The sequence below is a fragment of the Bubalus bubalis genome, chromosome 6, assembly GCF_019923935.1.
Source record: "Bubalus bubalis isolate 160015118507 breed Murrah chromosome 6, NDDB_SH_1, whole genome shotgun sequence".
NCBI classification, from domain to species: domain Eukaryota; kingdom Metazoa; phylum Chordata; class Mammalia; order Artiodactyla; family Bovidae; genus Bubalus; species Bubalus bubalis.
In genome coordinates this window covers 42,932,656-42,959,551 of record NC_059162.1, presented here as the reverse complement: position 1 = coordinate 42,959,551, position 26,896 = coordinate 42,932,656, and the positions used below count along the sequence as shown (strand labels likewise).

The following is a 26,896-nucleotide window of genomic DNA, read 5'->3' as shown; positions in this document are numbered from 1 at the left end:
TGGACTTCTCCTTGTGGTGGCGTCTCTTGTTGTGGAGCGCGGGCGTGGGCTTCAGTTTGCAGCACTCAGTCAGGCCCAGTAGTTGTGGCACATGGGCTGAGTAGCCCCTCAGCACGTGGAATCTTCCTGGACCAGGGATCAAACCCATGTTCCCTGGATTGGAGGTGAATACCTATCCACTGTACCACCAGGGAAATCCTAAAAGAGTCTTGTGATAAGAATGCTTCTTTTAATGTTGTTCATGACAAGGTCAGCAGAGCATAGGAACTACTCTGCTCATTCTGCAAAAGGGTCTAGAGCAGTGCTGTCCAATAGAAATATGAGAATCGTATTTGTGTATATAATATATATATTCAAAAAGCTAATAGCTGCATTTTAAAAAGTAAAAAGATATGATGAAATTAATTGCAATAATGTGTTTTCTTTAATGCACTGTACCAGAAATAATATTTTGGCATATAATCAATGTAACAATTATTAATGAAGTATTTTATATTTCTAATTTTGAATTGAGCCTTTGAAACCCAGTGTGTAGTTTATACTGTGGCACATCTCAGTTTGGACCAGCTACATTTAAGTGCTTGGTAGCCAGACATAGCTAAAGTGCAGATTCCTCAAGGACAGGCTTGCCAATGAACCATCATAGATGACATGAAACCTAGGATGATGGAACAGGTTACATCTTGCAGCTTCAACTGTTTTAATTTTTCATGTAAGAATTAATTTCAAGGCTCTATTCTATTTAGAAGGTTTGGACTAAGATATCTCAGGCTGTTACATTATTTTTATATGACTTACAAATAGTCCATTGTATAAATTATTGATAAACAAAAGTATTTTCTAAAATATGGTCTCTTTAGGTCCTTTACCAAGCTGTTGTGGAACTATATTTTTGATCATATTTGCACTGATCAAATAGATATATTCTTGGAGCTATGCTGGGAGGATTGAAAAAGTAACTGCAACATGAGGGCCCAAAAACTTCTGCTAAGAATCAGTGTCCCCTTTTCCAACAGGTTTCTTAAGGTATTCTCCAAGAACTTGAGAACTAAGAACAGTCACTCCTTTGAAATCTAACCATCAATAAGTTTATTTGAAAAATTAAAATAGACCTTTTACTCTAGGGAAAAACAGTGAAGATGAAAGAGTATGAATATTCAAATTATGTATCTGTAGGTATGTGAGGGGCTTCCCTGGTGGCTCAAAGGTTAAAGCGTCTGCCTGCAATGCAGGAGACCTGGGTTCAATCCCTGGGTCAGGAAGATCCCCTGGAGAAGGAAATGGTAACCCACTCCAGTATTCTTGCCTGGAGAATCCCATGGACGGAGGAGCCTGGTGGGCTACAGCCCATGGGGTCGCAAAGAGTCGGACACGACTGAGCGACTGCACTTTCACTTTCTTTCAGGTACGTGAGGATGTGTATCCTCTCTAGCAGTAAAGCTTAGTAAATATTCAAAGTATAGGAAAATATTCTGTTTGTAAGACCCTGAAATAACACCCACATACAGAATCTGCCTTTGGTCAACTTCTGTTCCTTTGTGGGGAACTATCCTTACCGAGTAAGACCTTGTTTAATACCACCGCTCACTAATGATGCCCTCTTAAGCAGTTGTTATTCATCAAAGAGAATTTGAAGTTACATCTTTAGTTTCTTATTTTGATTGTCCCCTAAACAAGATGGGACTTTCCACTACTTACGAGAAGGCTTGCTATATTGTTGATGTCCCTTTGTTGGGCATACACAGATGGCTCACAGAGCAGCACCCTATTTCTAGTTGTGGGAAGGGGAGAGAGAGAGAAATGCAAAGAAATGGAGCTTCCATGGCAGCATTTGGAGATGCCTCATCAGTGTGCCTTACATTTATGACTGCATCTAGAATTTGGCCTATGCAACTTTGAGGAGCTGCTTTAAATATCTTTTTGGGATCAGCTAGTTGAAGAAGACTCTTGAGAGTCCCTTGGACTGCAAGGAGATCCAATCAGTCCATTCTGAAGGAGATCAGCCCTGGGATTTCTTTGGAAGGAATGATGCTAAAGCTGAAACTCCAGTACTTTGGCCACCTCATGCGAAGAGTTGACCCATTGGAAAAGACTCTGATGCTGGGAGGGATTGGGGGCAGGAGAAGGGGACGACAGAGGATGAGATGGCTGGATGGCATCACTGACTCGATGGCCGTGAGTCTGAGTGAACTCCGGGAGTTGGTGATGGACAGGGAGGCCTGGCGTGCTGTGATTGATGGGGTCGCAAAGAGTCGGACATGACTGAGCGACTGAACTGAGCTGAAGAGCTTCAAGTTAATGTAAAACCTACTTCAAAAGCTAAAAGATTGCTTTGACTTCTTTCTTTGAGCTATTTCCTTTCTGCCATTATGTTTTTCCTCCGTAAGTCATCCCTTTATTTTGAGAAAAAATGCTTTCTATGAAATAATTTTATCAATATGAGGATATTTCCCAGAATATCAAGTAATTATTAACTTGATCTGGTGCTTTTACGTGCTGGCAAACCTGGGGCGTTTCTTTACCACGGGTTACTTGATGGAGGTGGTTGGAGCTGGGTTTGGCTTCGGCAGGCCTGATGACAGGCAGACTGGCTCCTGCCGATCTGAGTGGAGTCACAGTACAGGGCTTCCTTTTGTTTTCCCTCGTCATGGCACATGTGGAAAATGTGACTGTATTTGATCAGCACCGTGTGATCATAGTTCACAGCTTTTGGCGACTGGCCTGGGATCCCAGGCTGCCCCAGCCCAGCCCAGGCAACTCCATTCTGTTAAACTGATTGGGAGGCTTTGTTCTACAGAAATAAGGTATGCAGGTCAATGTTTGTTATATGAGAACCAAGAAGCTGCATCACACTCTTTATGGCTTCAATTTGGTAGCTTTTCAGTTAATTTATTGAACAGACATTTATCAAGTACTTCCTGTTTGCTCAGTATATTTGCTAGGCCAATATTTTTTTTCAGAAGGTGCCCTGTAATTTCGTTTCTCCATGGGTGGGTTTAGAGACTTTGTTCTTATCAGCTGCTGTCATACATTCCATATATTCTTGTGCCTCATTCTGCAGGTGTTATCATGTTTGACCCTTTCTACACACTTCCCTCTTTATGTTTGTCAGATTGTCTGTGCAGCATTTCTCGCTGATCTCTGACAGGCTGAATGTGGAAAGTTTTGCTTCTGAGACTCTAGCAATTCATAAGTCATAGTTATTGCTATCATCGCCTCTTCTAGAAAGTGATTTCACATTTTCTTGGCCGCATTGCAATGGAGCCCATCTGGGGACTGTGAGAAAGTGTCAGTAGATTCTGAATGCTTGGGACTGGCTGGGATTTTCTTGGTCCTTGGGTGTCTTCCATCAAGTCTCCACATCACTCTCAGAGACCATGTTTTAGAAATTAAGTCTGCTTATATCACTCCCCTGCTTTAAGTCCTCCATGGGCTCTACCCTCAGGTAGAGGGTAGAAGAAATGCATGCCCCTGAGTGCAGCACAGAAAGCCCTCTGGACATGGGCTTTGCCATCTTCCCCCCGTTTGTCCTTTTGCCTTCCTCCTCACACCCAGTCTGCATAGCTTCCTGGGTGGCAGTGTTTCTTCATACTTCTGTGCCTTCACACATGTTCTTGTTTCCTCTTCCTCCTCCTTGTGACCTTTTCTCCCCTGCACACAATATTTATCTATTTGCATGTCTTAAGCCTTGGACGGCAAGGAGATCAAACCAGTCAATCCTGAAGGAAATTAACCCTGAATATTCATTGGAAGCACTGATGCTCATGCGCCGATACTTTGGCCACCTGATGCAAAGAGCCGACTCATTGGAAAAGACCCTGATGCTGGGAGAGATAGAGGGCAGGAGGAGAAAGGGGGTGGCAGAGGATGAGATGTTTAGATAACATCACTGACTCAGTGGACATGAATTTGAGCAAACTCCAGGAGATAGTGGAGGACAGAGGAGCCTGACATGCTGGAGTACATGGAATCCCAAGGAGTTGGACACGACTTAGCAACTGAAAAACAACAACAAAAACAACAAAGTCATTCTTAACTCGATGGGAGCTCTTCTCACACAGCCTTGTGTGATGCTCTGTTTACACACCTGTGACGTCCCTGCACTCTGGGTACTTGAAGTCAAGAACCGTGTTTCACTCATTTTTGTATCAATAAGTAACCCAGTAGCACAGAACACTCATAGTGGGCTGTCATTAAATGTTTATGAAGTGAAGGAACTAATGAATAAATGAGCGAATGAGTTCTAAAAGCAGGAGTATAACACATTTCAAGATATTTTATATTATCTGTTAAAACTAACTACTTTTCAATGGCAAATGAGCAAGATATATTAATTAAGAATCCACTTTGATTTTGTAGTGACACTCTAGGGAGAAAATTTATTGATTACGATAGGCAACTTCTTGAAATGACATTTCTTTCTTTTCATTACCAGCCAATCTATGAAGCAAGAGTGAGTTGTTATTTTCTTTTTTTAAAAAAACCACTTATTTGCAACACAGATTGCTAGATATTGTAATCTTCAATCAGGGCTAGCATGTAATGTCAGTTTAGTTTAATATATGAACAGAGACTGTCCCCAGGTTGACTATGTCATTCTTCATTGCAGTTAATAAGTAAATTGTCAAATGATCAGGTGGGGTAGATGCCCAATATTGCCCTTTTGTATATACCTTGAAAATAAAGTTTGTCAGGACTCTTCTCCCTCAGTGTGTTACCTCAGGTCAAGGGCAGGAATATTTGTTGAACATCTGATATATGAGGTTTCAAGGCTTTGCTTTCAATTAGAATTTGTATAGCACATTAGAATGTAATCTAATGCTGCTTCGGCGCTCAGCTTTCTTCACAGTCCATCTCTCACATCCATACATGACCACTGGAAAAACCCTAGCCTTGACTAGATGGACCTTTGTTGGGTGTTCATTGGAAGGACTGATGCTGAGGCTGAAACTCCAATACTTTGGCCACCTCATGCGAAGAGTTGACTCATTGGACAAGACCCTGATGCTGGGAGGGATTGGGAGCAGGAGGAGAAGGGGACGACAGAGGATGAGATGGCTGGATGGCATCACTGACTCGATGGCCGTGAGTCTGAGTGAACTCCGGGAGTTGGTGATGGACAGGGAGGCCTGGCGTGCTGTGATTCATGGGGTCGCAAAGAGTCGGACACGACTGAGCGATTGAACTGAACTGAACTGAATGCTGCTTGCTTTGTTCTTTGTGAATGAAAGATGTGGGGGAGAAAAAAAAAAGACGTGAAGTTCTGGCACTGTAGTTTTGAATTCCTGTCATATGACTGGGTCGAGCAAGCTCCAGAATGCAGGTATATGAGCATGTCCTCACACTTGGAGGGACTAGGGAGGTGAGCCTCACAGGGTGACTATTAAAAGAACTTTTAGAAGCATTTCCCTGGAGCTGTCCTGTAGGGTTGATTATACCCGCAAGACCACAAGTTTAAGGAAGCAAGATTCAATCTTCTTGGACCCAGAGTTTTCACATCTACTAAAACACTGTACCCATTGCTGCTTCAAAGATTGTGTTGGTTAAATTTGTAAAGTATCTTGAGGTCAAAGAAATTCCCCATTTTTTTTCTTCCTCTCTATTTATTGTTTGGTCTCTGTCCTTCCTTTTACCTCCACTTCTAAAGAGAGCAGTCTTGACTTTGTTGTCACTCACGCAGTCAACTGATAATGGGTCTTGCCCTGACCCTTATCATTCAACTGAAACTGTTCTTGTTTAATGCAAGAGTTACCCAGACCGAACAGTTGACTTGGTCTTCTTCCTACTTGATTTACTCTGTGGCCACTCTCTAATTCTAGAAACTCACTTTCCTTCCCCAACTTCAAAATTCTCTCTCTTGCTTTTCTCTTCCTTCCATCTCTGGACATGTCTCCGGCTCCCTTGCAGGTTCTTTCTCTTCCTTTGGCCACCAGAAATGCTACTGGTCTCTAGGCCATGTGATTTCTGGTTCAAAACATTTTCCATGAGTGAGGGGACTGTCTCCAAATTCAGCAACTACATATATGCTGATGGCCTCAAATCTTGATGTTTTGAGCACTGGAAAGGCACCTACACACATGCACCAGATTCTTGCTCCCTGCGGTTGTGCCAGCAGGGCATTCACTGGATGGGGCTGCGGGAGAAGGCCCCTAAATGTTTTCTGTATTTAGAGGTGATGCAGTCATCCACATGGGGCTGCTCTTTCCCTCTACCACACTGTTCCTCTCAAAGTTCAGTTCAGTTAGTCGCTCAGTCATGTCCAACTCTTTGCAATCCCATGAACCGCAGCACGCCAGGCCTCCCTGTCCATCACCAACTCCCGGAATCCACCCAAACCCATGTCCATTGGGTTGGTGATGCCATCCAACCATCTCATCCTCTGTCGTCCCCTTCTCCTCCTGCCCCCAATTCCTCCCAGCATCAGGGTCTTTTCAAATGAGTCAGCTTTTCGCATCACGTGACCAAAGTATTGGAGTTTCAGCTTCAGTATCAGTCCTTCCAATGAACAGCCAGGACTGATCTCCTTTAGGATGGACTGGTTGGATCTCCTTGCAGTCCAAGGGACTCTCAAGAATCTTCTCCAACACCACGGTTCAAAAGCATCAATTCTTCAGCGCTCAGCTTTCTTTATAGTCCAACTCTCACATCCATACATGACCACTGGAAAAACCATAGCCTTGACTAGACAGACCTTTGTTGACAAAGTAATGTCTCTGCTTCTTAATCTGCTATCTAGGTTGGTCATAACTTTCCTTCCAAGGAGTAAGCGTCTTTTAATTTCATGGCTGCAATCACCATCTGCAGTGATTTTGGAGCCCAGAAAAATAAAGTCAGCCACTGTTTCCCCATCTATTTGCCATGAAGTGATGGGGCCGGATGCCATGATCTTAGTTTTCTGAATGTTGAGCTTTAAGGCAGCTTTTTCACTCTCCTCTTTCACTTTCATCAAGAGACTCTTTAGTTCTTCTTCACTTTCTGCCATAAGGGTGGTGTCATCTGCATATCTGAGGTTATTGATATTTTTCCCTGCAATCTTGATTCCAGCTTGTGCTTCATCCAGCCCAGAGTTTCTCATGATGTACTCTGCATATAAGTTAAATAAGCAGGCTGACAATATACAGCCTTGACGTACTCCTTTTCCTATTTGGAACCAGTCTGTTGTTCCATGTCCAGTTCTAACTGTTGCTTCCTGACCTGCATACAGGTTTCTCAAGAGGCAGGATGAGGATCTAAAGTAATGATCTAGAGTTGATTATTATTTAAAGCCAAATAGCAAGGCAACTTAATTTAAACCAAATACCTCAAATATTTACTTTGCTTTAAGCTCACAAAGTGCCAGTCATGACAGCATATTTGTGTTTATATAATACAACTATATTGTCAACACTATTTTATTGTTTCAGAAAGTAAGGAAATATAAAGAAGGTGTTTTAATGAATAAAAAAGACCTTGTAGTTCTGTCTTTATTTTTAAAATAATCTTTGTGCCATCATGAAACCTCTTACGTAGGTGTATGATAGCATTTATTAAAGTTTAATGCAACCTTTTCTTTAATGAATGTCTTAGTTCAGGCTGCTATAAAAAGTATCGTAGACTGTGTGGCTTAAACAACAGACACTTACTTTCACAGTTCTGGAGGCTGGGAAATCCAAGATCAAGACACCGGCAGAACTGCTGTCTGGAAATGGCCCTCCTCCTGGTTCATAGATGGCCAGATTCTTCTATGTCCTCCCTGTGTCCTCACAGAGGGAGCTCTCTGGGGGTCTCTTATAAGGTCACTAATCCATCCATAAGGGCTCCAATCATCGTGGCCTAATCTCCCAAAGGGCCCACTTCCTAATACCATTCCACTGGGGATTTGGTTTCAACATGTGTATTTTGGGAAGGCACAAACATTCAGTCTATAGCAATGGGTAGAATGGAGATGGTAATAACACCAACCTTAAAGGTTGCCCTAAGGAAACAAGTTGCATGTAATACTGTAGTGCCTAGCGCAGAGCCTGTGGTGCATATGTGTTTGCTGTTATTCTTATTAATGTTATTTGTTACTTGTTTTCATACTTCTTAAGAGAACGGAGGGAATATTTTTATTTTATGTATGACACCAAATTATAGTCCTTGATATATAATAAAGGCTTAACAAATATTTTAATGAATTTTGAATCATGCTTAAAAACTGTTTATCTGTATTGTATTAGAAAACACATCTGTTGATAAAGGGAACCAGTCCAGTAATTGTCAACCCAAAGGTCTATCTTTTCTCTCTTACTGTCTATTTTTTATAGTGGTAAAATGGCCAAATGTTTTTCTGTATTCTTTTCAGAGACTGCGACCATCTCAACAGAGAGATGCCTTCTTAGAAGTTGTAAAAATTCATGTGTTCAAATCAAATTAGATTTAATTTAATTCTTATTCAAGAAATTTTTCAGTTTTAATGCTGTTTTACTTTGTAAGAAACATTGATTCCTTTTTTTTTTGCAAATTATTTTTTTTGTAAACTAAATGCACCAGGAGAGTTAACTATTCCAAAGAAATGTGGTGAGTCTTTTGTAAGCTCAAGTATCCCAGAGTTACATGAATGTTAATACATAAATGTATCAGTTTCAAGAACTCAGATTTTCATTTTGGGGTTTTCTTGCAGTGAAGAACATCTGCGGTTTCTCTACTTAGGTTGTAGGCTTTAGATTGGAAGAGGTAAAATCATTCTCTCACTTCACCTTTGCCTAGATGTTAGTTTGTAAATGTGGAAAGTATCTTAAGTTCCTGTCTGATCTAGGTTTCTTGGAAGTGCGTGTGTGTATGTGTGTGCACATGTGCACACTCGTATGCGCAGGCACACACATTTAATTAGAAAAACCAGTCTGTGTCATCATAAGTATTTTATAATTGATAAATATTGACATTTGTATAATCTACTGTGAAAGAAGGCATGGATATTAATTTTGGAAACTTACCAGTAAGTTTAATGTATTAGTTAAAAGCTATAATTTTCTTATTAATTTTTTTTGTAAGATTTGGATCTAAGACCTAAATCTTATCATTTACACCGTTAACCTTATCCAAGCTACTAAACGTAGCCCAGTATTATCTAACGTTTATCTAATGTTTTGGGTAGGCAGACTTGGAAACATATTCTTTTGGTTCTGTGAGTGAGTCCATTGCCTCTCTCCATATAATTGATTACAGAAGGTTACTAGTTAACCAAACAGATGTCTTTAATCCGAATAAACAGACATAGCACAATGTATTTATGTAGGCCTACTTCCTGTTCAAGGATACAGGAATAGTAAATATAGAAACCTGTTTTCTTCTACTGTTCATAAATAGTTGGTTTTAGCCTTTTGGTGATTACAGCATAGCTTTATTTTTGAATTTTAAAAATGTTTTAAGCTTAGAAATTACTTGAAAGGGATATTGGGCCATTAATTTGACTGCTGTATTTAAATAAGAAAATGTTTAGTTATCATAAACAGCTATATATTAGATTCTTTATTCAAATTATTCTAAGTAGATAGCAGTGCTTGGCATTTAATTTGGCATGAACACTCATAGCATCTCTAAGATTTTATTTAGGACATTATAGAGATTTTATGTTTATCATGATTAGATTAATGCAATTCAGACATTTACAAGGTGTCATGCAAAGTTTCATTTATAACTTTTTATATCTGGAAAGAACCGTCTGCATTTTAAACATGAAAATTGTACAGCTAAGTTATGGTTTTTGTGAAAATCAAATCCAATTGGCAGTATAAGTAATTAAAGGAGAGGCTCCCGATTTCCTTGGTGGCATTACTCTAAATGACTGAGTGGTAAAGAATCCGCCTGCCAATGCAGGAGATGCAGGAGAGGTGGGTTCGGTCCCTGAGAGGATCCCCTGGAGGAGGAAATGGCAACCCACTCCAGTATTCTTGCCTAGAAAATTCCATGGACAGAAGAGCCTGGCGGGCTGCAGTCCACGGGATCATAAAGAGTCAGACATAGCTGGGCAACTGAGCATGCACATGTACACGTGAGCTCTTACAGCAGAGTACAGACTGTATTTGACACAGATCTCCACATTGAGGTCTGTGCTGAGTAGTGGTGCATGGAGCCTTTCATGTGGATTACCTTGGGCCAGCAGAGAGAACTGCCTTCCTTCCCTGCCTGGGGAGGTACCTATGCAGTGCTAGAGGAAGCCTAGCATAGGTACCTCCATTGGAGCCTGGAAGCTGTACCTGGTGGTGGGGTGGGAGTAGGGGTTGGGGGTGGGCTAAACAATGCTTGCGGGAAGAAGAGATACATATGTTTTGTGATGCACTGCATAACTGTGTCCCAGTAGCATGCAAAGTTTGGGTACCCTCAATCCTGCCTCAGTGTTCCATGGGTTCAGAGGCACACCAGGAAGAGAAGAAAGTGAAGGAGACAAAGGAGTAGTGGGAGGATGCGCGACCCCTTGCCTGGTTTTCAGGTGTTTCCTAAGGGTCCTAGAGTGTGTAGAGCAGAAACTGAGAGCTGTTGATTAAAGTCAGTCCACTAATGTGTTTTATTTGGTTTACTTTTAAAATGCTTCAAATATAGAGAGATTTTACATGAACATCCAGTTGGAAGATCGGTCGTATTCAACCAACTTTCCTGTGGATAGTTGGCTAGGACTGAGGAGCATTTGCCTCTATTTATATGCTTCTTGCCTTTTCATACTGTTCATGGGGTTCTTAAGGCAAGAATACTGAAGTAGTTTGCCATTCCCTTCTCCAGTGGACCACGTTTTGTCAGAACTCTCCACCATGATCTGTCCACCTTGGGTGACCCTACATGGCATGGCTCATAGTTTCATTGAGTTAGACAAGGCTGTGGTCCATGTGATCAGTTTGGTTAGTTTCTGTGATTGTGGTTTCATTCTGTCTTCTCTCTATGGATAAGGATAAGAGGCTTATGGAAGCTTCCTGATGGGAGAGACTGACTGTGGGGGAAACTGGGTCTTGTTCTGATGAGTAGGGCCATGCTCAGTAAATCTTTAATCCAATTTTCTGTTGATGGGTGGGGCTGTGTTCCCTTCCTCTTGTTTGGCCCGAGGCCAAACTATGGTAGGGGTAATGAAGGTGATGGGGACCTCCTTCAAAAGGACTTGTGCACACATAGTTGTATTTAGTGTTCCTGACCCTGCAGCAAGCCACTGTCTTGGGCTCCAAAATCACTACAGATGGCGACTGCGGCCATGAAATTAAAAGATGCTTGCTCCTTGGAGGAAAAGCTATGATAATCCTAGACAGCATATTAAAAAGCAGAGACTACTTTGCTGACAAGGGTCCGTCTAGTCAAAGCCATGGTTTTTCCAGTAGTCATGTATGGATATGAGAGTTGGTTGGATCATAAAGAACTCTAAGTGCCGAAGAATCGATACTTTTGAACTGTGGTGTTGGAGAAGACTCTTGAGAATCCTTTGGACTGCAAGGAGGTCAAAGCTGTCAATCCTAAAGGAAATCAGTCTTGAATATTCATTGGAAAGACTGATACTGAAGCTGAAATTCCAATACTTTGGCCACCTGATGGGAAGAACTGACTCACTGAAAAAGACCCTGATGCTGGGAAAGATTGAAGGCAGGAGGCGAAGGGGAAGACAGAGGATGAGATGGCTGGATGGCATCACTGACTCTATGGACATGAGTTTGAGCAAGCTCTGGGAGTTGGTGATGGACAGGGAAGCCTGGCATGCTGTAGTCCATGGGTTTGCAAAGAGTTGGACACGACTGAGTGACTGAACTGAGCTAATGTCTCTTGCCTGACCCTTGTGACTGTTGGGTTGGTAGCCCCTGCAGTAGACCCTGGCTGTCTCCAGTTTGTGGTATACCATGAGGGTTTGATGAGCCCGTCTCTCATTCCTGACTTCTGTTTCCAGTCTAAAGATCAGCACTGACAAAATATAGCAACCTACAAAAACAAACAAAAAAGGAGGTGTGTTCCTCATGACCCAGATATTTTTAGATTTTTTTTTTCATTGTTTAAAGGATGTTTACCATATTCATGGAAAATGCTTGTATTTTATGTCTTCTGTTGTTTGCCTTCATTTCTTGCCAGGACAAGCAATGTTTGTTTTCATGTCATTTTCATTGCAGAGTAGCCAAGAGACAAAATTATTTTCAGCAAAGTATCTCCACTTTAAATAAAGTTTTCTAAACTTTTCTAGATAAAAATGCATAAAATTTTGAGAATCAGATGTTTTTTTATTTTAAGCTGTATGATTTTGTCTTCATGTATGTCCAGTTAGTCTAGTACTAATAGAGTGAAAAGCAGTTTTATTTGTAAGGGTTTTCTAAATTGTATAAGGATTATAAAATATTTTTCTTCTCTTTTCTCACAAAATCCTCCCAGCGAGTTGAAAATGGTGACTTCAACTGGATTGTTCCAGGAAAATTTTTAGCATTTAGTGGACCACATCCCAAAAGCAAAATTGAAAATGGTAGGTTTTTCTTTACTTTACCCTCTAAAAATTTTAGTTCATCTTCTTTCATTTCTTGATTTCCTAAGATAATGCTTTCTTTTGGTAATATTCTCCAAAGAATATTTATTAATTAAAAAGTTGAACAGTAGTAATTAGTATGTTAAATTTAGAGTTTAGTGAGTGGAACTATAATCACTGTTTAAAACGCAAATTTGTAGGTTGCTGTTAATAGTGTGTGTTCACTTTACCTTGACCCAATTATTAAAGAAGAATCTGAGAAACCAGCTGATCACAACAATAAGCAGGTTGATGAATTGTATCAGCTGATCTCAGATTTATTTGGTGGTGGAGGCGTGCTGCACATCACAGTATTCTTTTGGGAACAACATGATTAATAATGTGATGATGGCGATGATAGGTATCATTTATTGAGTACTTACTGTGTGCTGCTGCTGTTGCTGCTGCTAAGTCGCTTCAGTCGTGTCCAACTCTGTGCGACCCCATAGATGGCAGCCCACCAGGCTCCCCCGTCCCTGGGATTCTGCAGGCAAGAACACTGGAGTGGGTTGCCATTTCCTTCTCCAATGCATGAAAGGGAAAAGTGAAAGTGAAGTCGCTCAGTGGTGTCCGACTCTTAGCGACCCCATGGACTGCAGCCCACCAGGCTCCTCCGCCCATGGGATTTTCCAGGCAACTGTGTGCTAGTTACCAGCTAATCACAGCACCATCTCATTTAGTGCACACGCGATTCTATGTGGTGTAGGCACTATCTCCATTTCACAGAGGAGGAAACCGAGGCTTAGGAGCAGGGAATTTGCCCAAGTTCACAGAATAATATGCAGAATGGTGGTACTTCAGCCCAGAGTATAGCTTCTAAACCTCGTTAGCACACTGATCTGTTCAGTTCCATCCTGACAGCTAGGAACAATCTTCCAGCTGACAAAAGTTAAACTACTTATTTGCAGTCTTTGTATAGCCAGAGGCATACATATTCAGGAAAAAAAAAGACTAAAAATAAGCCTCTTGAGGGAAGGGACATGGGTATACCTATGGCTGATTCATGTTGATGTTTGGCAAAAACCAACATAATACTGTAAAGCAATTATTCTTCAATTAAAAATAAATAAATTTAATAAAAAAATAAGCCTTTTGAATGAAATATGGTTGGCTATGTGAGTTTCCTCATTAGCATATTTTTTTTTTACTTATTATTATTTTTTTTTAACCTCACATTCCCTAGAACACAAATAATGATAGGCACCAAAAGTTTAAGAATGATTTATGGGAGAAATACATAAATTTTAAAAATATCACCCATGAACATAATAACTCATCTTTTTCCTGCCCCCTATCTAGTCTTACAGTTGAAACTCTAGTCCTCCAAAGAAACATAATTTAAAACCCCTATTCTAGATTTATTCTTCTTTAAATTATCATCATCATCATAACTATTTATTCCAATATCTAGTTTCATTGCATATGGTTATTCATGCATTTGGATTTGATCATTTGTTTGCATTTCCACACATGTGCCTATCATTTCATACCTATCATCTCTCTCCCAGGGAACTCTGCTTGAATTATGGTTTTCCTCAGGGAATGGGTAATCCTCCTGACAAACAGGTGGTCACTGTACTGAAGCCAGAGTTAGATCTTCTTATTCACAAATTTGCTCATGAGTCTTTTTCACTCCAGACATTGACTGATTAACCTCTCTTCTGTTGGATTGTTAGGAATAACTTGTTAAGTGCCTGAGGGAACTGCTTTTCCAGAGTTGGTCTTCAAGACAGGATTGACTAAATCTCCCTTTTGTGCAAAATGACCCAACTCAGACCCAGAAAACTTTAGTAGGCATATGGTTTCTGTAGTGGCTTTGTGTTTGCATGAAGCTGAAAGAATTTTACCATTTAGGATTTAATTTTTAAATGAAATTTCCTTAAAGAGAAGCTGAGGAATATAATTTTTAAAAACCATTTACAATATTTTTATAGAGATAATGCCTGATTATCATTTTTGAAAAAGAAGAAAATGCAGATGAACTGATATTATTAGCAGCATAAAAACTGATCTATAATTGTAACTATGTTTTCTATGTTTACTAGTTGGTGATGGGATTATTGAGGATATTAATTTTCTGTTTATCTGTTTTTTGTTTTTGGCACACATTTTTTTTTCCCCCTAAAGAATACACACACACACACACAGACTTACAAAAATATTTCTTTTTTTTTTTTATCAGCATGGAGTTATAACCTGATTGATGTCTTATAGCAAGTATTTTTTTCACTTAACGTATCACAGACTCCTTTCTATGGCAAGGAGATCTTCATTATAAATATAGATAATGGTAAATCTTCATGATAAATGTAGATCTTCATTATAATTTTCCATGAATGCATTCGATTCCTATACCATAGTTTTGATAATTACTTGATTAATTTTTGAATGAGATCTGGGTTATTAACAGTTTTTCACTTTTTAAAAACTGTAGTGGTGGGCATACTTGTCCATATATCTTTTTTGCAGCCCCAGTTTCTTTTCTATATTCTCAGAAGAAGGATCACAAGGTAAAAGGCCATGAGTACTTTGTGTGTCAGTTCTTAATTGTCAAAAATCTTAAAATTGTTTCCAGTCCTATTTTACAGCATGGGGAAATCATTAGCTACCATTTGCTTATGTGCCAGGAGCGATGCTAAGCCTTTTGTGCACACTTCATCTATTGAATAATCAGAACCACCCCCTGGAGCAGGGAGTAGCTATTTTGTGGATGAGAAGATAGAGGCTTGGTAACCTAACTTGCCCAGGTTGACAGAGCTGGAAAGTAGCATTGTGTGGATTCAAACATAGGTCACTTTGATTCCAAATTCTGTGTTCTTTTTTTATTTTACTTCAGAGGAAAAACGTGTTCACTATAGAAACTTTAAGCAATCTAGATAAAAAGTCACGTGTAATTATATTATCTAAAAATAACCACTGTCAAGTCATCACTCTATATACATCTTTTCTTTTCTGAATACATATATTGTGCCCTCTCACATTGAGGGGAAAAAAACAAGATATGAAAGTGCTGCTTATATAATACTTATCAGTTTTTATGTCTAGAGCAATTTCATTTAAGGCTGTTGTGCCCTCTCACATTGAGGGAAAAAAAAACAAGATCTGAAAGTGCTGCTTATATAATACTTATCAGTTTTTATGTCTAGAGCAATTTCATTTAAGGCTGTAATTGTTAGAATATTGATATTTTACCAGAATCCCCATTTTTAAAATCTGATATTCACTGAAAGTGTCATTATATTTTTTGCAAAGGGTTTTAATTTAAGGTAAAGAGTCCTTTTTGAACTTAAGAAAATATTTTCTGATGTAATTAGTAAACTTGATCCAGTTACAGTGAAATCCTGACACATTCTTTTTTCTTTTTTGAGTTGACAAACCCTATGTTTCCTGGGGAGGCTGAAAGTCGTTTTAGGGAGTTTGTTAGTAGAAAAGGTATACTTTTAAAAAATTAACACTCAAATGACTGTTGCTAGGATGTAGTAAAAGGAAGCCCTAAAATCTTGGGATCTGGCAGAAAGCATTGTAACAGTCTTAAGTGTGTGTTGTGTCAGCAGAGACTAACTAGGAATTCCTTACAGCCGTCTTTGTTCACATTTTTTTGACAGGTTGGAAGGGAGAAACCCTATCCCCTTTTTGGTTAATAAACTTGACTAATGTAGTAGTAGGACAAATTCGATTTCAAATGTTTTCCAAAAAAATTCCCCAAATTCTCAGCGGGCAATGTCCTTCTCATTTCCACCTTAAAAAGAAAGTAAAAAGCACAGAGAAAGCTTGGAACAGAGAATCCCAACAATTTGAAGTGTCACCTGGCTCATTTAAGGAGAGAAGCTCAAGTGTAGCGCCTGAGCTGGTTGAAGCCTGGCTCTGCCCCTAACTGGCTGTATGGTTGTTGTCGTTCAGTCGCTTAGTCATATCTGACTCTGTGACCCCAGCAGCACGCCAGGCCTCTCTTGTCCTTCACCATCTCGCGAAGTTTGCCCAAGTTCATGTCCATTGCATCAGTTAACTGGCTGTGTTAACTTATACCAGTTCCTCAGCTTCTCTTAGTATCAAAAGGGGGAAAGTGGGATACACTGTGCAGGCATTTGGTGAGGATTGCAGATATCCTCAGTGGTAAAAAAAAATCTGCCTGCCAGTGCAGGAGACACAAGAGATGTGGGTTGGATCCCTGAGAGGGGAAGATCCCCTGGAGGAGGAAACGGCAAGCTACTCCAATATTCTTGCCTAGGAAATCCGGTGGACAGAGGAGCCTGGTGAGCTACAGTCCATGGCGTCACAAAGAGTCGGGCATGACCGAGCAACTGAGCACACTCACACACACAACAGAGATTTTTTAGGAAGTGTCTTGCACAGTGTCGGGCACATTAACAGGTGTTATTAGAGAGCAGATACTCTGATTATATTTTTATCATTAGAGAACCTAATAAACATATTTTTTTGCTTTCCAATTTGCTTGCCTATCTTGCCGTTTTAACTTTTAATAGAGAATGGGTGGATTGGTCATTTGACTTCACTGTCCTGAAGTTTCCTAACTTTAAATGAGGGGCTTGGAAAAGATGCATTTTTACAGTCCCTCTTTCTGAAAATCTTTCTGGTCAACGCCAGGGCTGTGCTTGAGCTTTATGATGTCAGGGCTCCATCTAGCGGCCAGACGGAGGAAGGTTTGTTTGAATGGTCCATCAGTTCGCACTATGCTAAGTCGTTTCAGTCGTGTCCGACTCTGTGTGATCCCATAGATGGCAGCCCACCAGGCTCCCCCGTCCCTGGGATTCTCCAGGCAAGAACAGTGGAGTGGGTTGCCATTTCCTTCTCCAATGCATGAAAATGAAAACTGAAAGTGAAGTCGCTTAGTTGTGTCTGACTCTTCGCCATCCCATGGCCTGCAGCCTACCAGGCTCCTCCGCCCATGGGATTTTCCAGGCAAGAGTACTGGAGTGGGGTGCCATTGCCTTCTCCGTCCACATTGCTAAAACCAGTCCCCTATCAGAAGCATCTGAACACAGTTGAAACACCCACAAACAGTTGTTTAGAAGTCAGAGGATATTGTCATTGTTGGTTATAACTTGTTCGAAACACTTTTTGAGGATTTTTAAGATATATGCTCACCGACTCTAGGAAGTGCAGCCCTTAATGTTCATATAACATTCCTTTTTCTAACATAGAATGGAGTTGGGTTTTGCCTGAGATCAGCCCCAGCACAGGCCCTGAAATCTGACTGTTGTTCTGTCGCTAAGTTGTGTCTGACTCTTTTGTGACCCCATGGGCCATAGCCCACCAGACTCTTCTGTCCATGGGATTTCCCAGGCAAGAATACTGGAGTGGGTTGTCCTTTTTCTTCTCAAGGGGATCTTCCCAACCCAGGGATCAAACCCAAAAGCTCCTGCCATGGCAGGCAGATTCTTTACTGCTGAGCTGTCAGGGAAGCCCATTTATTCCTGTTATCAAAGGTAAACTGAAAGCTTTCATTTGGGAATCTGACTGCTAGGGTTCAAACGCTGCCTTTGTCTCTTCCCAGCAGTGTGTACATGAGTCAGTTCACTTTTCCAGGCATTGTTAACTGAGTAAGGTTTATTGAGATGATATACATGAAACACTTAGCTTAGGGACTGGCATATAGAAGTGCTCAATATATGTTAGGTATGATTATTACCATTATTGTTATTTTTTCAATGCCCTATTGCCAAATCTGGATACCTGTTCAGTGTTCTTCTCTCAAAAGATATACATAGTTTCTATTGATAGTAGATTTAGGTATATTATCTGTAATGCTGTTTACTTATGATGGAAATTCATATATGAAAAGAGAAGCTCTCACAGCTTTGGTGGAGGAGGGGAGCTGCTGTTGCTGCTAAGTCACGTCAGTCGTGTCCCACTCTGTGTGACCCCATAGACGGCAGCCCACCAGGCTCCTCCGTCCCTGGGATTCTCCAGGCAAGAACACTGGAGTGGGTTGCCATTTCTTTCTCCAATGCATGAAAGTGAAAAATGAAAGTGAAGTCGCTCAGTCGTGTCCGACTCTTAGCGATCCCATGGACTGCAGCCTACCAGGCTCCTCCGTTCATGGGAGTTTCCAGTCAAGAGTACTGGAGTGGGTCCCCAGTGCCTTCTCCGGAGGAGGGGAGGGACAGTACCAAATGAACCATTAGGACACTTCATGACAGGTGCTATCATGGAGGTGCCAAGTGTGCTAGGAAGCCAGGGTCAGAAGCCCTTGTCAGCCCATCACACACGGGAAGGTTCCCATGCCATGAGTTCATGAACCCTCTCCTTCCCATTCCTTACACAATAGAAGAGCTCTTGTTATTTATCCCTTTAGGCTGGGAAATGATTTGAGCACACAAACCAACTAGGGAAACAGATCTGGTTTTTTTTCCCCTAAGTTGAAAAGCATCTGTTTTCTCTAAATGTGTATAAGTCACTGTTTCTACACAGAAGATTTTAAATAAACTCTGTATTACTTGTTTGCTCCAAAGTAGCATGGTTTGTGAAAATCATGTATTTGGGCTGTGTTAGGCCCGTCTGCCAGTTCTGCCTCTATCCCTTGTGCGGCCTTGGCCAAGTGTACCAGTTAGGGCTCTTGATTGCAGGCAGCAGAACTCTGGTAAATTAAACCAAAAAGGCATATTGGAATTATGCTGGGGAGCTCACAGCCTCCAATGGAAGGCTGGAAAATGAGGTTTAGGAAATGAGCAGAATCTAAGGAAGATCATATCTCAGCAGGATCCAGGCAGGACTGGAAACCACTTTATTTCAAATAGAAGGAAGGGATGCAATAGAAGGAATTGGCTAGAAACTGTGTTAGTTGCTCAGTTGTGTCCAACTCTTTGCAATCACATGGACTGTAGCCCTCCAGGCTCCTCTGTCCAGGGAATTCTCCAGGCAAATATACTGGAGTGGGCTGTCATTTCCTCTTCCAGGGGCAACTACCACACAATTGCCCTCATTCCACAGGCTAGCAAAGTAATGCTCAAAATTCTCCAAGCCTAGGCTTCAACAGTATGTGAACCAAGAACTTGCAGATGTTCAAGCTGGATTTAGAAAAGGCAGAGGAACCAGAGATCAAACATGCATTGGATCATAGAAAAAGCAAGAGAATTCCAGAAAAACTTCTATTTCTGCTTCATTGACTATGCTAAAGCTTTTGACTGTGTGGATCACAAAAAATTGTGGAAAATTCCTAAAGAAGACCTGTCTCCTGAGAAATCTGTATGCAGGTCAAGAAGCAACAGTTAGAACTGAACATGGAACAATGAACTGGTTCCAAATTGGGAAAGAAGTACATCAAGGCTATATATTGTCACCCTGCTTATTTAACTTATATGCAGAGTACATCATGCGAAATTCTGGGCTGGATGAAGCACAAGCTGGAATCAAGATTGCTGGGAGAAATATCAATAACCTCAGATATGCAGATGACACCACCCTTATGGCAAAAAGTGAAGAGGAACTAAAGAGCCTCTTGATGAAGGTGAAAGAGGAGAGTGAAAAAGCTGGCTGGAATTTCAACATTCAAAAAACAAAAATCATGGCATCCAGTCCCATCACTTCATGGCAAATAGATGGGGAAGCAATGGGAACAGTGACAGACTTTATTTTCTTGGACTCCAAAATCACTGCAGATGGTGAGATGAAATTAAAAGATGTTTCCTCCTTGGAAGAAAAGATATGACAAACCTAGACAGCAAACTAAAAAACAGAGACATTACTTTGCTGACAAAGGTCCGAATAGTCAAACTTATGATTTTTCCAGTAGTCATGTATGAATGTGAGAAGTTGGACCATAAAGAAGGCTGAGCACTGAAGAATTGATGCTTTTGAACTGTGGTGTTGGAGAAGACTCTTGAGAGTCCCTTGGATTGTAAGGAGATCAAATCAGTCAGTCCTAAAGGAAATCAATCCTGAATATTCATTGGAAGGACTGATGGTGAAGCTGAAGCTCCAATACTTTGGCCACCTGATGGGACCAGCTGCCTTATTAGAAAAGACCCTGATGCTGGGAAAGATTGAGGGCAGGAGGAGAAGGGGACGACAAAGGATGAGATGGTTGGATGGCATCACTGACTCAATGAACATGAGTTTGAGCAGGCTCCAGAAGATGATGAAGGACAGGGAAGCCTGGCATGCTGCAATCCATGGGATTGCAAAGAGTCGGACATGACTGAATAACTTCCAGGGGATCTTCCCAATCTAGGGATGAAACTTGGGTCTCCAGCTTTGCAGATAGATTCTTTACTTTCCGAGCCACCAGGGAAGCCCAAGGAATTTGCTAGAAAGAAAGTTAAAAAGTAAAAGGGCAACTCTGGAAAAAAAAAAAACACCCAGCATATTAAGGAACAAATAGTTATTGCCTTTAAGGCCAGGGTTAGGGGAACAGAAAGGAAAATGTGAGACCAGCAACCTGGGAGCTCTGAAGGGCTGGTGCTGGCACTTGGGGCCTGAAGAGTGGGGATCATGAGGCTCGGCTGGTGCTGGGAATGCCAAACTAAGCTGGGAGTTCCTCTCTTCTCCAGAAGCCATGCTGGCAGGAAAACAGGTGGTGTCTCTTCCTCCTCTGGCCTCCAGTTGTTCCGGCTGTGTTTTAGTGCCTCCCATTTTTCAAACTGACAGAAAACCAGAGGGAAAGGTAGTTTGGGAAAATGTTACATGTACACCTAAGACTCTTGTTGGCTTGCAACTAAGAGAAAATAGGAAACAACCAGCATATTCGAGGTTCGAGACAGCAGGAAATACAACCAAGGACACAGTGCAGAGAATGCTGGTTCGCCTTGCTGGCTGCTGCTGCCCACCACGCTTGGAGTCCTGAGTGGTGAACGAGTCCTGAGTGAGATCATCTCACTTGGTGTGCCCTGAATGGGTTATAGCCATGGTAATCAGTGCGCTGAGAAATAAGTCCCTTTAACCCCTGGGGCCACTAGGTAAGGCATGTAGTGGTCAGAGCCCCCAGTGGTCACCTTCGTGACTGGCCAAGCGTAGGTCATGCGTAGAGCTTCCCAGGTGGCACTAGTTGTAAAGAATCCACCTTCCAATGAAGGAGATGTAAGAGATGATGGTTCCATCCCAGGGTTGGGAAAATTCCCTGGGGGAGGGCATGGCAACCCACTCCAGTATTCTTGCCTGGAGAATTCCATGAACAGAGGAGCCTGGTGGGCTACAGACCACAGAGTCACAAAAAGTAGGACACGACTAGAGTGACTTAGCACACACCCACAGGTCATGCATCTGTAACCCCGCTCCCAGCAATAGTCACATGGTGCTGGACCACTCACAATAGAAGGCGTTTGGAGGCTGACCCCCTGTTCGCCTCAAAAAGAAAATATCTCCTAAACTGATAACTCAACCTCTTTTAGTTAACTGTTACATGGGGTTTACTATTTTTATCTTAATAGGTTGTTCTGAGGATTAAAAGAACTTACACGCACTTGTGACTTGTACATAGTAGGTATACTCTTCAGTGGGGGAATGCACTGTAGATTAAAACTATACATCTGGCAAAAAGGCTTTAACTGTAGCTCAAAAGTATTTGTCAAGAAGAAGAAAAAACAGAGAGTCCTCCCAGGCCTACTGTGCACCCTGAGGGCCTCATAAATGCCTTTGTTTTTGGCTTGGAGGGCGTGTGCTCCTGGGATTTGAATCCTAAGAGGTTGAGGTTTTGAACTATTCAAGAATTTCTTTACAATACTCAGATTTTTTTTTTCTTCTCTCCCTCCGATGGTGTTTTTCTCCAGTTATTCAGATGGCTGCTTTTAGGAAGGTGCTTCGACTTCACCCTCTCCTGAAATGCACTTTCTTCCTAAGCTCTGTTGAGACTGATCTCTATCTTGAAGGGTTTTCGTGTTCCTGGGTTACATAAGACGACATACGTGCCTTTTGCTTACACCTCCTGCTTCCCTTTAGGTTATCCTCTTCACGCCCCCGAAGCCTACTTTCCTTATTTCAAAAAGCATAACGTGACGGCGGTCGTGAGGCTGAACAAAAAGATCTACGAGGCGAAGCGCTTCACGGATGCAGGCTTCGAGCACTATGATCTCTTCTTCATCGACGGCAGCACTCCCAGCGACAACATCGTGCGGAGGTTCCTGAATATCTGCGAGAACACCGAGGGGGCGATCGCCGTCCACTGCAAAGGTGCGAGCAAGGAGGCCTTGGTGGGCACCGGAAGGGGGTGAGACCAAAGGCAGCACAACAAGCGAAACAAAACCATTTAGCTTCTTAGGAAACAAATGGGTTTGGTTTCAGAACACTGGAACCCCCGCCCCCCGCCCCAGCTCAGCTGGTAACAGGAGACCCCAGTTTGATTCCTGGGTTGGGAAGAACCCCTGGGGAAAGGGATAGGGTACCCACTCCAGTATTCTTGGGCTTCCCTGGTGGCTCAGATGGTAAAGAATCCGCCTGCAATGCCAGACACCTGGGTTCAGTCCCTGGATTGGGAAGATCCCCTGGAGGGAGAGCATGGCAACCCACTCCAGTATTCTTGCCTGGAGAAACTCCATGGACAGAGGAACCTGGCGGCCTACAGTACATGGGGTTGCAGAGTCGGATACGACCGAGCGACTAAACACACAGCATCCCTCCCCCCAGTAGTCTTTAGCTTCATGGAACCGAATGTCTTGCCTGCCCGTTGCTAGGGAGCGGTAGTGCACCTGGCTCATCGCTAGCTTCCTTGCCACAGGTGTGTTACTGCCTCTGAATGACTGAAAGACTTGTGTAAATGCATCTCTGGCCTCCGGGAGAGGGTACATTGGGACAGGAGTCGCCAGATTTGCAAATAAAAATACAGGATGCCCAGTGAAATTTGAATTTTAGATAAACAGCGAGTACTTTTTTTTTTAGCATGTCTCAAATATTGCACCAAACATATATTCTGTATTTTACCTGGCAACCATGTGTCAGCTACTCAGAAAATATGAAATAACCTTTGCTTTAAGCCTAGTTGTTGGGCTTTTTTTTTTTTTAATTTTATTTTATTTTTTAACTTTACAATATTGTATTGGTTTTGCCATATATCGAAATGAATCCACCACAGGTATATATGTGTTCCCCATCCTGAACCCTCCTCCCTCCTCCCTCCCCATACCATCCCTCTGGGTTGTCCCAGTACACCAGCCCCAAGCATCCAGTATCGTGCATCGAACCTGGACTGGTGACTCATTTCATATATGATATTATACATATTTCAATGCCATTCTCCCAAATCATCCCACCCTCTCCCTCTCCCACAGAGTCCAAAAGACTGTTCTATACATATATCAGTGTCTCTTTTGCTGTCTCGTATACAGGGTTATTGTTACCATCTTTCTAAATTCCATATATATGCGTTAGTATACTGTATTGGTGTTTTTCTTTCTGGCTTACTTCACTCTGTATAATAGGCTCCAGTTTCATCCACCTCATTAGAACTGATTCAAATGTATTCTTTTTAATGGCTGAGTAATACTCCATTGTGTATATGTACCACAGCTTTCTTATCCATTCATCTGCTGATGGACATCTAGGTTGCTTCCATGTCCTGGCTATTATAAACAGTGCTGCGATGAACATTGGGGTACACGTGTCTCTTTCAGTTCTGGTTTCCTCAGTGTGTATGCCCAGCAGTGGGATTGCTGGGTCATAAGGCAGTTCTGTTTCCAGTTTTTTAAGGAATCTCCACACTGTTCTCCATAGTGGCTGTACTAGTTTGCATTCCCACCAACAGTGTAAGAGGGTTCCCTTTTCTCCACACCCTCTCTAGCATTTATTGCTTGTAGACTTTTGGATCACAGCCAGTCTGACTGGCTTGAAATGGTACCTCATAGTGGTTTTGATTTGCATTTCTCTGCTAATTAGTGATGTTGAGCATCTTTTCATGTGTTTGTTAGCCATCTGTATGTCTTCTTTGGAGAAAGGTCTATTTAGTTCTTTGGCCCATTTTTTGATTGGGTCATTTATTTTTCTGGAGTTGAGCTGTAGGAGTTGCTTGTATATTTTTGAGATTAGTTGTTTGTCAGTTGCGTCATTTGCTATTATTTTCTCCCCTTCTGGAGGCTGTCTTTTCACCTTGCTTATAGTTTCCTTTGTTGTGCAGAAGCTTTTAAGTTTAATTAGGTCCCATTTGTTTATTTTTGCTTTTATTTCCAATATTCTGGGAGGTGGGTCATAGAGGATCCTGCTGTGATGTATGTCAGAGAGTGTTTTGCCTATGTTCTCCTCTAGGAGTTTTATAGTTTCTGGTCTTACGTTTAGATCTTTAATCCATTTTGAGTTTATTAAAAATATGGAACGCTTCACGAATTTGTGTGTCATCCTTGCGCAGGGGCCATGTTAATCTTCTCTGTATCGTTCCAATTTTAGTATATGTGCTGCCTAAGCGAGCACAGTTGGGCTTTGAGGAGGCTCGCATTGTAGATTTTCCAGCACGGTGGAAGGTATTTTACTGGGGTCTTTGATAGCACAGCATAGCATTGGTTTCAGCGAGGAGAAACTGCTTGGCCGTCAAAGGCGGAGCCTCTCGTTGCTCACATGCAGCTTTTCGTACTGCCGCTGGGTGGTGCTGTTCTCCGGGGTTGCGTCTGAGAAGCCGGTTTCTGTGGCGTTTTATGCAAATTGTCTAGTAGGTGTTGGGGATTGTACTGTTCTTTTCCTGTGCCTAGTGCTGCTGTAACTGACTTATTCAGACTTGTATGGCCTTGGTTCTGACAGAAATTAAAATACCGTTTTGTAGGCCCTTGTTTCTATGTTTAAGAGTTGAGTAGGTGGAGGTACTTTGCTGAAAATGTGAGCAGCAACTGAAAGCTGCATTTTGCGAGAGGCTGGGCGATGGAAAAGCTGCATGTGGCCCCTGGTTCAGCTGCGGGCTCCTCGGTTGGGTCAGGCTTTGTCCACGTGAACAGAAACCCCTCCCTCGACTCCGCGTTTCTCAGCAGGATGGGTACCCCGACTGGCTGGACTTCCTGTCCCCGCTGGTGGTGGGGGGTGTGGGAGGGTGGATCTGCTAGGAAGGTGTCTCTAGACTGGTGCTTTCCGTTCTGCCCAGGTCACGGCGGGGTGGCTGTGCTCTGGCTTTCCCCCATGTGATCCCTGTGCACCTGGCTCTGCCTCTCTATCTCATTTTGTTAAAGATTGCCTAGGCCCGAGGAAAAGCCTGCATTTCTCATGCCATTGGCCAGTTTTAGTATGTGCAGGGTGCGAATCCGCCAATGTGACTGGAAGGGACTTGAGCATCCGCACATTTTAGAATCCACGGGGATCCCAGAACCAGCCCCCTGCGGATACCAGGAGACCACTGAATGTCAAGTGTCGGTGGAACTTGAAAGCTAATGAGAATATGGCAGTTGCTAACACTACCAAAGCTAGTGGAGGTGATGGAATTCCAGATGAGCTCTTTCAAATCCTAAAAGATGATGCTATGAAAGTGCTGCACTCAATATGCCAGCAAATTTGGAAAACTCAATCAGTGGCCACAGGACTGGAAAAGGTCAGTTTTTATTCCAATCCCAAAGGAAGGCAATGCCAAAGAATGCTCAAACTACCGCACAATTGCACTCATCTCACACGCTAGTAAAGTAATGCTTAAAATTCTCCAAGCCAGGCTTCAGCAATACGTGAACCGTGAACTTCCAGATGTTCCAGCTGGTTTTACAAAAGGCAGAGGAACCAGAGATCAAATTGCCAACATCTGCTGGATCATCGAAAAAGCAAGAGAGTTCCAGAAAAATATCTATTTCTGCTTTATTGATTATGCCAAAGCCTTTGACTGTATGGATCACAATAAACTGTGGAAAATTCTGAAAGAGATGGGAATACTAGACCACCTGACCTGCCTCTTGAGAAACCTATATGCAGATCAGGAAGCAACAGTTAGAACTGGACATGGAACAACAGACTGGTTCCAAATAGGAAAAGGAGTACATCAACGCTGTATATTGTCACCCTGTTTATTTAACTTCTATGCAGAGTACATCATGAGAAACGCTGGGCTGGAAGAAGCACAAGCTGGAATCAAGATTGCCGGGAGAAATATCAATAAACTCAGATATGCAGATGACACCACCCTTATGGCAGAAAGTGAAGAGGAACTAAGAAGCCTCATGATGAAAGTGAAAGAGGAGAGTGAAAAAGTTGGCTTAAAGTTCAACATTCAGAAAACGAAGATCATGGCATCTGGTCCCATCACTTCATGGGAAATAGATGGGGAAACAGTGGAAACAGTGTCAGACTTTATTTGTGGGGGCTCCAAAATCACTGCAGATGGTGACTGCAGCCATGAAATTAAAAGATGCTTACTCCTTGGAAGGAAAGTTATGACCAACCTAGATAGCATATTCAAAAGCAGAGACATTCCTTTGCCAACAAAGGTCTGTCTAGTCAAGGCTATGGTTTTTCCTGTGGTCATGTATGGATGTGAGAGTTGGACTGTGAAGAAAGCTGAGCACCGAAGAATTG

At 42.0% G+C, this 26,896-nt stretch overlaps 1 protein-coding gene and 1 non-coding gene across 8 annotated transcripts in view; one reads left to right on the top strand and one right to left on the bottom strand.

The window, feature by feature from the left end:
- Positions 1-26,896, top strand: part of CDC14A (cell division cycle 14A) — a 187,345-nt gene that overhangs the window by 96,420 nt on the left and 64,029 nt on the right. For all 7 annotated transcript variants that reach the window (XM_044944641.2, XM_025288204.3, XM_044944639.2 and 4 more), the window contains 2 exons: positions 12,352-12,439; positions 22,373-22,603. In XM_044944641.2, the coding sequence (XP_044800576.2) occupies positions 12,352-12,439; positions 22,373-22,603 (319 nt within the window). The remainder of the gene's footprint in view (positions 1-12,351; positions 12,440-22,372; positions 22,604-26,896) is intronic.
- LOC112585914 lies at positions 24,723-24,829 on the bottom strand. Its single transcript, XR_003110481.3, has one exon. It is a non-coding gene; the product is annotated as a U6 spliceosomal RNA (small nuclear RNA).